This window comes from Hemicordylus capensis, chromosome 4 (genome assembly GCF_027244095.1).
Source record: "Hemicordylus capensis ecotype Gifberg chromosome 4, rHemCap1.1.pri, whole genome shotgun sequence".
Taxonomy (NCBI): Eukaryota; Metazoa; Chordata; class Lepidosauria; order Squamata; family Cordylidae; genus Hemicordylus; species Hemicordylus capensis.
In genome coordinates, this window is record NC_069660.1 from 11334200 (window position 1) to 11347602 (window position 13403).

At 45.2% G+C, this 13403-nt stretch overlaps 1 protein-coding gene across 3 annotated transcripts in view; it reads right to left on the reverse strand.

Annotated features, from left to right (window-relative positions):
- Positions 1 to 13403, reverse strand: part of COL20A1 (collagen type XX alpha 1 chain) — a 172357-nt gene that overhangs the window by 109918 nt on the left and 49036 nt on the right. For all 3 annotated transcript variants that reach the window (XR_008320737.1, XM_053313548.1, XM_053313549.1), the window contains exons 14-17: positions 5676 to 5799; positions 4242 to 4381; positions 2907 to 3036; positions 854 to 996 (exon numbers count right to left, since the gene is read on the reverse strand). Coding sequence is in view for 2 of the 3 variants with exons in the window: in XM_053313548.1 (XP_053169523.1) it covers positions 854 to 996; positions 2907 to 3036; positions 4242 to 4381; positions 5676 to 5799 (537 nt within the window). In the remaining variant the exon portion in view is untranslated. The remainder of the gene's footprint in view (positions 1 to 853; positions 997 to 2906; positions 3037 to 4241; positions 4382 to 5675; positions 5800 to 13403) is intronic.

Below are 13403 nucleotides of genomic sequence, written 5' to 3' on the forward strand. Positions count from 1 at the left end.
ATTACAGATCTCCCAATTTATCCTTTTTTAAATCAACTGTTGAGGGAAGGCTGTTCAATGGCCACAACGGCCATTGTGGCTGGAGATGATGGGAGTTGTAGTCCAACAACCAGCAAAGCTGTAGTAAGGGTGGAGTGGGTCCTAGGACAAAAACGTGAAAATGGGCCCCTGCCTTCCCACAACTCCCCACCTTTTTCGGAGAGACAGGAGAGGGAGATTGAAAAACATGCTGTCACTCAGCTGGTGGGCACCCTCTCCCTCAGGGGCCAGGGGGCATTTTCCACCCCCCATTCAATTATAGCCATGCCCCTGCTAACAAAAGCTGTAGAGGCTTGGCCAGCCCTGCAGAAGACAACAGGCATTCTTGCATACTAAATAAATAAATAAATAAAAATACTGCAAACGTTCACACACAGTAGTATAGCAGATAAAATGTTGGACTCAAATGACATCTTTAAACTCAGAATTGGGGTGGCAGATGTAGTTGAAATGGCTGCCCCACCTTACCTTACTTCACACTATTGCCTGTTTCAGACAAATTCCGACTCTTAATACAATTAGGCCAACAGCCAGACTAAGGAAGCACTCTTTACTGGTGCTAGGGGAGAGGCAATTTTCATCCATCCCTCCTTTCCCTCTGAAGCCAAATGGGGCTCCTGAAAATATATCCCTGAGGGTTGCACTGCTCTCGGAGCCATATTTTTGGAAATCGCAGTGGGCTTCAGAGGGAAGGGGAGGCCAACAACAATCACACACACACCCCAGCACCAGTGCAGCATTGGCTTCTGCAGTCTGCATGTCGGCATTAGCATTACACAGTACTAGTGCTAGCTTCCCCAGAATAATGCTGTACCTCCTGTGATCTCCCTTCATCCAGCACATTCCATTTGATCTGATAGACAACCACATCAGATGCTGCAGAGGCTTCCCACTCCAGTCGGGCCTCGCTTCCGGAGAGCTCAGTGACCTTCAAGTGACTCGGAGGTGGCACCTTTACTGAGATGAAAAGAAAAGGAAACATCCAAAGTTCTTTCCTCCCCTCATTCCTTCTGTCCCTGCTACCAGGAGCTGAAGCCATCTTGTGGTCACGCTACAGAGCAGATGGTGAGGGAGTCAAGCGGCAACTGGGCAGCTGTCCTTAACCAGCCCTTTTCCAGACCTCAGACAACAAAAGCCCATCCTGAAGGACCGGTATGTAATATTTTGCAGCCATTAATTAAAGTGTAATTATTTCATTTGATGGAGGAAACATATTCAGTTTGGCATTTCCAACTGCAGGGAGACTCAAGAAGGGCATTCAAGGAGAGAGCAGGGCAGGGGAGGGAGAAGAATTGGCTTTCTTATGTATTTCACAAACCAAATTGTGCTGAGGATCGAGACCAGGGCTGCTCAACTTCAGCCCTCCTGCAGATGTTGACCTACATCATCATCATCCCTGGCTATTGGCCACTGTAGCTGGAAATTATGGGAATTGTAGTCCAAAAACAGCTGGAGGGCTGAAGTTAAGCAGCCCTGATCTAGATAGTCCTTACAACCACCTTTTTGAATTTCCAAAGGGAATTATAAAATTTATATTTTGTCCCTGGGTAGCATCTTTGTTTCACTCGAAACTCATCAGTGTGTTCCATTTGTAATCTAGGTGTCCAGTCTGCCTTACAATGCGATGTGCCTCTGACAGAATTGGCTTCCAGCCTGACTACTGATTTGCTGACAAGGTTTGCCCTCAGCTCCCACCTGCAGGACTCTTAGAACCCACCCAATGGATTTAATGTTTCAATGACTGGGCAGCCACTCCTGGCTTTCAATAGCCGGCCTCTTATCTCCACAGCAGAAATAATCGTCTGTCAACATGGTTCCAGACACTTTAAAGGCTGAGAGAAGCTTGTGGTAGGACAAACATTTTCCATCAGAGAATCATTTTGGTTTAATCAGTCTGGATTAAACAAGGGCTAAGACTGGAAGTGTGGAAGAGAATGCCCTCAGCTAAGCAGATAAATCATTTTCATTCTGACAGGAACCTCGAAGAACATAGCAAGACAGAAGAGGGGAAGGACCATCCATCCTCTGCCGCTAGCCAAAGAAAAAAGCATGACTGGGACTCCGCACACACTCTCTCCTTATGAGAAGAGGAAGACCAACCTGGCCTCAAGCTTCTGTCATTGAAAGACCAGCTGAAGGGCTTACTTTTCCACCCTGCCAGTAAGAGCCCCATGTTGTACATGTCTTCAGGTGTCTGTACATATTTCTGTGTGAATGAATGTACCTGTGTTGATTTTAAAAGTGAACCTGGGTATAGGTCTCCTCAAATGCCAGGTATAGATAGTGTACAGATGTATGTATGTTCAACATAACATGTGAATAACTGTACATGTGTACACTCTTCACAGAATGTATGTGAACTGAAAAAAAAATGTTTGAATAGGACTAGAAACTCTGTTGCTGTATCTGTCACTGTTGCCCTCAAGTGGACATGGAAAAGAATTTTTGCCAAAGCATTTAATAGAGTGGATAGAATAATTCTCTGAAATATTGTCTTCAGTTATAATTAATGAAGCAGCAAATATTCTTTTCCAAGTCTAAGAAAGCAAAAGAAGGGCTTTCTGACCTCTGCCACCAGCCAGAGCGTTGAGGGCTGCTAGGGAATTGCTTTGTACAGTTGTAATCTATTGTAAATGTTGAGGATTATCTCAACACAAGATAGAGTATAAATTCAAACAAATAAAATAAAATAAATAAGCAAGCAAGTTCACCAGAGCAGAGAAATCCTCCTATTTCCTCCACCCTCTACAAGTAGTGCTTCAGCATCCAGTGTGAACCTTGTGTCTCAAACTGTAGCTTTCTTGCCCCCTCTGATTCTCTCATAGCTGTGTCACCACACTTTATAAATCCAACTGCCTGCTACTTACATGTAGTGACGTTTCCCGTTACTGGAAAGGAGTCACCTTCATCATAAACAGTGATCAAGCTCACAAAATACTGGGTCAATGATGACAGTGGCTTCAGCATGGCGGATGAAGCATTGCCGGGAACTTCCACCTGGAATGAAATGATGACCAGTATGATTAGAGCACTTAATGGGGATATTTGGGAATTGACCCCAACATCTGAGCTTTGGCTGTAGAAGGCAGCAACAACGTGAAAAGGAATAACACAGTCAGGAGGATTGGAACCTAATCCCAGTTAGTACATGAGGTGGTCAGTACCATCTGGGGGGACGAACGTTCAGTGATTTTCAACAAGGTCTGCACCCTAGAGATGGAAAACAGATGATAACATTGCAATACTTTCAGCTGTCAGTGTGTTGGCGTGCTCTGATTGTCCTGGCATTGGATCTGCAGTGGCCCAATGTGCAATGGTGTTTTAAAAGCTGTTAAAAGTTCTAAAAACACAAAAGCTGCTATAAAATTTTGTTGAGGTTGTCAGAGGAATGGAAATGAAAATTGACAAGGATGTCCTCCAGAGATTATTCCATGGAGAGAGTAGAACAAATTGTTCATTGTTACCCTAACTTTCCTCCATGCAAAAATGATGGCAATTTTACCCTAATTATTTGGGGGTAGGGATAGAAAAAAGGCGATTACACACAGAAAGCTGTAAGTGCACCAGTGCTATCACCGTTTCCCCATTTTTAGTGGGGTAGGTAGTAGGGATGTGCACAGAACCAGGCAGGGGTGGTTCGATGGCGGGGCTGTGTGTTGCTTTAAGAGCAGGGGAGGGTAGTGCTATTGCACACATGCGCCCACCATGTGTGTGTGCATGCGTGTCGTGCATGCACTCATGCCCGGTGCGCACAGGTGTGTCGGATACTTCCAGTTGTATCCGGTAAATGGGGGCAATGGGGTGGCAGGAAGGTACACTGCTGCCCTGATGAACTTTAGAAGAAAGGAGCACCAGCGGGGCAAGAGCAGAGGGAGAGATGAGTGTACCCCCTGCCATCGAACCAGAGGAACCGGCCGCCTTTCGAACTGGTTCAGAGGCCCATAAAGGGTCTCTAAACCAGTTCCATGCACATCTCTAGTAGGTGGTGCCAAAAATCACTATGAGCATGGTACCAATGGCCAACATTTGCGGTCCTGGCTCATGGACTAAGTATCAAATTCTGGTTTAGAAACCATAGTTAATCCACAGTTTCTGGCTTCAGAAGAGCCATAGAGCTTTGGTTTGAACAAACCAGATGGAAACATCATAGCTCTGCATGGGAGCTGAGGAGGTAAAGAAAGCGAGAGAGAATGGTCACTCACCTCCCCAGTGTTACTCCCCCTGCTGGAGATGTATGTGACACGGTGAGCTTTCACAGCATGCCAGGACACATCCCAGTTGACCCTGACGGAGCCATGGCTGATGTCCGAGAATCTCAGATGTTGTGGAGGGCTCAGGCCCACTGAAAGACAGAATTGGTGTGACTGATGGGATGTCTGCACTATAGACCAAAGCCAGGTCAACATTTGTGGCTTCTTTCCCAATAGGTTTGTTGGGAAATGAAAGTTTGCTGCTCAGCAAAGAAGCTAAGAACCTTTCCTGAATTATTCCCAGGAGCCTGGAAAAAAAGACCCCTAAAATTCTCAGAATACCTCCAGGGAAAGTGAAGAGAGCTGGGCTTGTGGTAGCAAGCATGAATTGTCCCCTTTGCTAAGCAGGGTCCACCCTGGTTGCATATGAATGGGAGACTTGATGTGTGAGCACTGGAAGATATTCCCCCTCAGGGGATGGAGCCGCTCTGGGAAGAGCAGAAGGTTCCAAGTTCCCTCCCTGGCAGCATCTCCAAGATAGGGCTGAGAGAGACTCCTGCCTGCAACCTTGGAGAAGCCGCTGCCAGTCTGTGTAGACAATACTGAGCTAGATGGACCAAAGGTCTGACTCAGTATATGGCAGCTTCCTATGTTCCTATGAAAGACACAACAGTTAACTGAATTTCAGACCTGATTTCTGGAGTAATGCTATGACCGCCGCCTCTCCCTCCCTGTCAAATGCCTGAATAAAAACTGATGTGACCTGTGAGCCAGACTAGAAAAAGCAGGAGAGTTATGTAGCTGGAACTCCCAATGTTTTTTTTCTCTTGAGAAGTTTTATTTTGGACTGGACTCTGGACTCGTATCATGGGGTGAGAAGGGCTTATCCTTTGTTCCCACTCAAATCCCCCAGTTTGAACTGCACCCTCCCCAAATAGCTGTTCACCTCAGAGGGGGAAAAATAGGTGCAAATGTCCCCATCTGCAGCTAACAGAAGCTTTGGGGGGTAATTCTGAATTGGGGTCTTATGCTGGTCTATGACCGTAATAAAGATTGATTGATTGGGGCCATGGCATGGAGGGAACCTGCTCCCCCGTTGCACAGCCCCTGTCTGAGTTGGGTCCCCCATTGCTGCATTTTGGAAATGCATCACGTCTTGAATCTTTGGCCCTCTTGGTTACTCTCTTGCTCTAGATCAGGGATTCTCAATGTTGGGTCCCCAGATGTTATTGGACTTCAACTCTCATAATCCCCAACTAAAGGCCACTGGGGCTAGGGATTATGGGAGTTGAAGTCCAATAACGTCTGCGGACCCAACGTTGAGAATCCCTGTTCTAGATCATTCCAGAACCACTCTGCTGCTCAAAAGAACTCTAACAATGTTATCTAGATTCTCCCAGCCCCACATGCTAAGCCACGTGCTTGAAAAGAAGGCAGATGACTTACAAGTGGTTTCCTGAACACTTGCTGGATCGCTAGCATCTTCTCCATACATGGCATACACCGCAAGTGAGTATTCAGTGCTGGGAGACAGTCCCTCAAGCAGAACTTCAGGCTGTTCTACTTTCACCTAATAAGAGAAAGGAAGCAAGGGATGTTGACCAAATTCCTCTTCTGCCATAATCTGCAGTGGAACTCATAGTTCTCCCACTCTCTAGTAGATCGGTTTTGCTAAAATACGGCAATTTCTACAGATGCTGTGCATTCAGTAAATTTGCAGAAAATTACATATTTCAATATTTACTTTGCAATGTCGGATTGCACTAGCTGTTTGGATAGGAAATATGTGACAATACTTTTAAAAATATGTGTTAAAATATGCATTATTGTCTATGATGGAAAAATACTATTAATGGAAGAAAGTGGAACTGATATCAGAGGAAGATGGCTGAAATTTGAACAAAATGGAAACAGAGATCTGTGCTAGATTTGCAAAACAATATTCGCCAGTGCATTAATTATAATTTAAGATAATATTTTGGAGACTTTTATTTTTATTTACATATTTTATACTGCCCAAAACTTAAATCTCTGGGTGGTTTACAACAAAACAAAAGCAAAATAAAACATTCGTTAAAACAAAAATGAAAAGTTTAAAACATTACAACAATTTAAAATTTTTAAAACAATACCTTGATGAACAGATGAGTCTTTAAAGACTTTTTAAAAGCTGTAAGAGATGGGGAGGCTCTTCTTTTACTAGGGAGTGCATTCCAAAGCCTCGGGGCAGCAGCGGAGAAGGCCCGTCCCTGAGTGGCCACCAGACAAGCCGGTGACAACTGCAGACGGACCTCTCCAGTGGATCTCAATGGGCGGTGGCATTCATGACCAAGGCGGCATTCTCTTAAATACCCAGGGCCCAAGCTGTTTAGGGCTTTATAGGTTATAACCAGCACCTTGTATTTTGCTGGAAACATATCGGCAGCCAGTGTACCTCATTCAATACAAGAATTATATGGTCTCTCCGAGATGACCCAGAGACCAACCTGTCTGCCGCATTCTGGACCAACTGTAGTTTCCGGAATATGTACAAGGGCAGACCCACATAGAGCACATTACAGTAATCCAGTCTGGAGGTTACCGGCAGATGTACCACTTTTTTGAGGTCATTCACCTCAAGAAACGGATGCAGCTGGCGTATCAGCTGATGCTGATAAAAGAGACGTAGGTTTTGGGTGGTATAGAAATATGTTGAATAAAATAAAAATAAATAAATAAAATAAAAAGAACCCGATACACCCATTTTCTCAGGCTTTTTGTTAAAATTGGGTTTTAACATTTTCATTGTTTTTATTCAGTAAAATTGTTTTCATGGTTTTCTTTTGGTAAAATTATTTTCATTGTTTTTATTAAGTTTTTACATTTGTTATATTTTAAATTATGTACACCAGCTAGGGATACACATCTCAGGTGGTATATATATATATATATATATATATATATATATATATATATATATATATATATGCATGCCACCCTTTGTCCTAAGTCCCCACGGCAGTTAACAGCGAGATAAAACAATAAAATGTAATAAACATAAAAACAAGTTAATAAAACTCAATAAAAACATAAAAACAGAACAATATGTAGCTAAAAAAAAAAAAATTAAAAAGAGCAGGGACAGCTCATTGGCCAAAATTCTATATAAAAAGGGAAGTCTTGACTCTCTTCCTGAAGGCTGGAAAAGAGGGAGCCATGTGGGTCTCAGCTGAGAGTGAGTTCCACAGCCTGGGGGCAACAACTGAGAAGGCCCTGCCCCATGCGCTCGACAAACAGGCCTCGCAGGTATTGGCACGCAGAGCAGAACCCTCCCAGCTGACATAGTCAGGTGGGTAGATTCAGCTGGGAGCAGATGGTCTTTAAGGTACCTGGAGCTAAATATGATAGATAGATAGAACGATAGATAGATAAGGAATTATCACGCACACCTCCTGCCACACCTCACCAACAGTCCCAGCCATTACAGCACTATGCAAACAAACCACACTGTCCGTGTGCATGCAACTCCAGCGCTTAGATGCAACTTATTCAGATTTGGCACCACTGAAGCACAGCCCTCCCGCCATGCTAAACAAACCTGGAAGCAAAGTGGGCATGCAGTGAACAACCACCAGCACAGCTTACCCCATGCATATTCCCACTATTAGGGGTGTGTGTGTGTGTGTGTGTGTGTGTGTGTGTGTGTGTGTGTGTGTGTGAAAGAGAGAGAGAGAGAGAGGGAGAGAGAGAGAGAGAGAGAAAGAGAGAGAGTTGGAATATGAAATGAAATTGGTCTCCACAAATCCCCATCAAATGTTTACTCAAGGCCACTTTGTCCTGCTGGGCTCTGATGCCTATCCTTCTTGCAATATTTATTGATTTATCTGTGTATTTAAAGAAACATTTCTATTCTGCTCTTCCACGGCAATTGGACGTCTAGAGCAGCTTACAAGAAGTATCGCAAAAACAAACCGTCTATAAAACAATCAACCCATAACTAAAAAGAAAAGACAAATAAAGCAACAATACATAGCAACATCATACAAGAAAAATCCAAACCTCAGCAAAAACATTATGGTGCCACTTTAGCAGGGCTTTCCCCCCCATGCACAACTAGACAAAATGTGCAGTTCTAAAAGAATGTTTGTGTAGTTCAAAAAAATTTATGTATTTATTAGAAACATTTAATATACCACCCGCTCCGAAGACTCTAGGCAGTGTACAAAAACATGCAAAGCAAGACAGCATTAAAATTACATTCTAAATTAAAAACTAAAGTAATTAACAAAAAAGAAAAAAACAAACCAAATAGGTAAACTACAGGGCAAAAGCCTGGCGAAAAAGAAAAGTCTTCAACAGAGATTTAAAAATCAATAAGGAAGGAGCTAAATGAATCTGAAGGGGAAGGGAGTTCCAGAGATGTGGGGCAGCAACCGAAAAGGCCCATTCATGGGTCCTAGTGTCCCGAACCTCTCAGAAATCAGGGACCGACAAAAGGGCCATCTGAGAAGATCTGACTGGACGGGATGTAACTGGCTGGGAGAAGCAGGTCTGTAGGTAGACAGGTGCCAAACCCCACAAGGCTTTGAAGGTCAAAACCAGGACCGTAAATTGAATTCGGAAGCGAATAGGCAACCAGTGCAATGACTGCAGGAGAGGTGTTACCCTGTCATATTTTCTGGCACCCATGAGAAGGCAAGCCGCTGCATTCTGGACCCGTTGTAGCTTTCCGATCGTCCTCAAAGGTAACCCTAGATAGAGAGCGTTACAATAGTCTAAGCAGGAGATAACAAAGGCATGGGTCACTGTCATTAATGCCTGCCAGTCGAGGTAAGGGCGTAATTGGCGAACCAGATGAAGCTGGGCAAAAGCACTTCTGGCCACAGCCTCCACTAGCTGTTCAAGCAAGAGGTGTGAGTCCAAAGGACCCCCAAATCATGAACAAGCTCTTTTGAGGGCAGCGCCACCCCATCTAAAACAAGGTTCACATCCAGCTGTTGGCCGGTATGAGGGCTGAATTAAAGTAATTCCGTCTTAGTGGGATTCAGTCTGAGCTTGTTTTGATTCATCCAGGCCTTAATAGCTTCCAGGCAGCGAGTAAGCACAGAAACAGTGTCCCCAAAATGGTCTGGGATGGCAATATATAGCTGAGTATCATCAGCGTATTGATGAAATCTCGTCCCAAACTGGGAAATGACCTGACCCAGTGGCTGCAAATAGATGTTAAAAAGGACAGGGGCAAGAACTGAACCCTGGGGAACTAGATAAAGGAGTGGCCATGGGTCAGAGCATCTATCCTCAATGCATACCGACTGGACAAAAATTCAAGTTGTGCAAAAGTAGTATTACGTTAGATGATGTAAAAAGTGACTTATGATGATGATAAGTCATATGAGTAGTCCAGGCAACTCTAGAACCCAGACCCTGCTCAAGTGTATCCATTTCTCCCCTGCCAAAGATGCTTCCTGCAGTCTCTGCTACTCTCCACAGAGTCTTCCTCAATGAACAGAACACCCAACTGGAGCAGTGCTCTGCAGCAGTATACAGAAGAACTACGGGAGCGGAAGTGGCTAGCAGAGGCGTAACTAGGGAAAAGGGCACCCGGGGCAAGCACTGAAATGGTGCCCCCCGCCCCCCCCCCCCCCGCGGCCCCAACATACTACATTATACTTAGGTTTTTCCTCACAAGCGCCCGCCGCCGCCGCCAAGCCAGGCCACTGACTGGCCACCAGGCGCCAGCAAAGCAATGGGGGGGGTGCAGGTGGCGCGGAAGGGACCGCTCGTGGGGAAGGGGGCACCGATGTGCTTCCTTGACTGCTGCAGCACTGCTGCACTGAGCAGGAAACATTTGTATTAACAAAAAATTTAATTTTTTTTTTTAAGATTTGGTCATGGCGGTGCCCCCCACGTGGCCAGAAAAGATGGCGCCCGGGGCACGTGCCCCCCCTGCCCCCCTATAGTTACGCCTCTGGTGGCTAGGTAGACAACTAGAGCGCGAATGGAGAAGGACTCAACTTGAATCCGACAGATTACAGCACAGAGCACAATTGAAGACCTAAACTCTGGCAATATGTGTGGCAAAGAAGCGATTCCTTGGTTCATGCAAGAGGAGATGGCCCTTCAGATATCCTGGCCTCAAGCCATGTAGGCCTTTAGATAGATAAATTTTATTGTGGTCTTTGACGAGTACAATTAGGGCTTTAAAGAATACTAGTTGACCTGGTACAGAGCATCTGCACCCCTAGTTCTCCCTGTCTCCCCCCCCTTCAGCCCAATGTCATTCCCCCCCCCCCACTGCCCCACTTCGTTCTCCCCCCCCAACTCGTTCTCCCTTGGTGGCCAGCCTGCCCAGCCACCACTTCTCCTCTGTGACCTCTGCCTCCTTCTGCCCGTTCCTGTCGGCCTGCCTCTGCCACTGGTTTCCCCCCCAGCCAGCTGGCCAGAAGCACCATTTTCTTTCCTCCCACCTGTGGCTATCTGGCAGCTCTCCGAACTCTCGCGAGAGCTGCCACACATGGGATGAGCCAAGGGTATGCTTTAGAGAATTATATATAAAGATAACTAGCACCTTGAATTGGGCCTACAAGCAAGGCGGAAGCAAATGCAGCTGATAGCCCTGGCTATCAGCCAGATTCCAACTCATGTCAGCTTTGCTGCTGCATTTTGCCCCAAGGAAAGTTTTTGATTGAGGTAGCCCCATGCAAAGTGCATTGCGGTAGTTGTAATAACTGCATGGCAGAGCAACATTGTTTACTGTTAGCAGCCATTGTAGCCCTGACCAGAGCACTCAATCAGGCATGTCTAAAAGTCAAATTGTGCATTTAGGAAGATCACATGGTATAGTCTTCTCAGGACATATCAAGACTGCTGGTATGGGGGTAGGGGGGAAATAGGTTTGAATGATAAACCCCTTGTATCAAAAGCTCCCTGACTGTGGAAAGCCAGAGAGTCAGGGCAAAGTATTCTAGCCTCACTTTCTTCCTGACATGTTAGTTTTCTATGAGCAGAGGTGGCATTCTTTTTTTTAAAAAAAAATCAATCATGCACATTTGTGTTCTGAAGTAATAAGAGTCTCAAGAGGGCTGTACCAAATGCTTTTGCTGAATGTGTTCATTGGCCATGATGTTTCCTGCATCTTAGTGCTTAACTAATCATTTGTATAACACTCCTTGCACTTTACAAAGAGCTTCACAATACCTCCCTCAAACATTTCACAATATATTGCAGTCTTGCAGCAAGTTTTCCACTGGCAGTATATCCACTGACATTTGGCTTTACGATAATTATAATGTTAATAATAACGAAGGCAAAGGAAAACTTTCTAACACACTTGGGACTGGTTCAGCATATGGACGCCCTCTCCCGGGGGGAATTGCTTCGAGCAGCCAGAGTTCTCTGCCTTGGGTTGACAAGGCCCCAAAAGGGCACCCACAGAAGAACAAAGAGCCAGCAGAGAAGCAACAACTGCCAGAGATATTCTTCCCTTTCTTGGCCTTTGTGATGCAGAACATTCAACCAGGCAAGGAACAAGCAGGGAAGGAAGGGAGAGGGTTTTTACAGTGTTAATAAATATCTGCCTCAAACAAGGGTTCCAGGGCCTGTATCTACCAGAGGACATTCATCTGGAGATCACAGTTTGCAGGAAAGCTTTATTTCCCATGTATATGTATTTAAACCAAATATTCTTTTTTATATGACAGTTGGTCTGCTGCCACCTTCTGCCCATCCTGGAGAACTACATGGATGTAGGGGACTATTGATGTCCAGAAACCACAAAGATTTTGCCTCTACTCCTTAGACAGGATGGATCGCAAGGATGAGGCAGGCTAGCTGCCTTGCATGAGCAACTCAGGGCAGGAATAGTGGTGGTTGTTTAAGGTGGCCATGCCTCTCCACAAATGCAGTTCCAGCCATGGACATACCCCACCCACCTTCCCATCCACACCCAATATAGGGCAGGCTTAGCCAGTCATCAGTGGGGTTGAGTGGGATAGCTTGATTCCCATTCCTAAACTGGCTGCAGAGAAGGAGCTTTTGACCTGCCCTGCAGTTTTACATTTCACATATTGATCTGAGCAAAAAGGGAGACTAGCATGACATGTTTTATATGATAATATAGGTCATTCCATTTATTTCAGTGATATTCTGTAATAGTGACTTGAGCACAAGAAAGATTTAAGAGTTGCTTGGCTGGTTTCTGTCTACTGTCTCAACCAAAGTGTGTGACCTTTCCCATTTAAATATGTCCCCTAATGTACTTTTTCACATTTTACTTAGTAATGAATCTAAATGTTAGGAGAGGAGAGCTGTTCTTGTGGTAGCAAGCATGACTTGTCCCCATAGCTAAGCAGGGTCTGCCCTGGTTGCATACAAATGGGAGACTAGAAGTGTTTGCACTGTAAGAGATTCCCCTCAGGGGATGAAGCTGCTCTGGGAAGAGCAGAAGATTCCAAGTTCCCTCCCTGGCTTCTCCAAGATACGGCTGAGAGAGATTCGTGCCTGCAACCTTGGAGAAGCCGCTGCTAGTCTGTGTAGACAATACTGAGCTAGATGGACCAATGGTCTGACTCAGTATATGGCAGTTCCCTATGTTCCTATGTTCCTATCATATACAATAGCATGGCAATGTGCAATATTGTTGTACACCACCCAGAGCCTTGGGATGGGGCAGTATATAAATGCTATAATGTAATGGAATTGAATGGAATGTAATATAAGCTTGTGACCCATAGCTCAACCCATTTATGGAGTTGTGCATCTCCATTTTGGGGTATACAGGGCAATCTAAAGTCTCCAGCTTGGCTGCTCTGGAGAGCAACAAGATTCTAGGATGCTATTCTGTTAGTGTTAATTGCGACACGTTATCCAAAATACCCATTAGTGGGAGGCTCAGTTCAAACATGCCTGTTCAGCATGTGACGACTGAAGCATTGGGTGGTAACTTGAGGGGCGGCCCTTTCATGAGGCAAGGTGAGGCAGTCACCTCAGGCGGCAGATTTATTGGAGTGCCAGCAGGGTGGCAGGAGGCCCCCCACTATCTGCAATGGAACTGCTCTTTGGGACTGATCTGGCCCTTGCAAACTTTGCAAAGAGCACCTCTCACGGTTCATGAAAAGCCTGCAAGAAGAGATTATGAGGTTGCGAGCAACTAGGGATGTGCAAAACATTTTGAATGTTTTAAAATTAAAGGGCCTG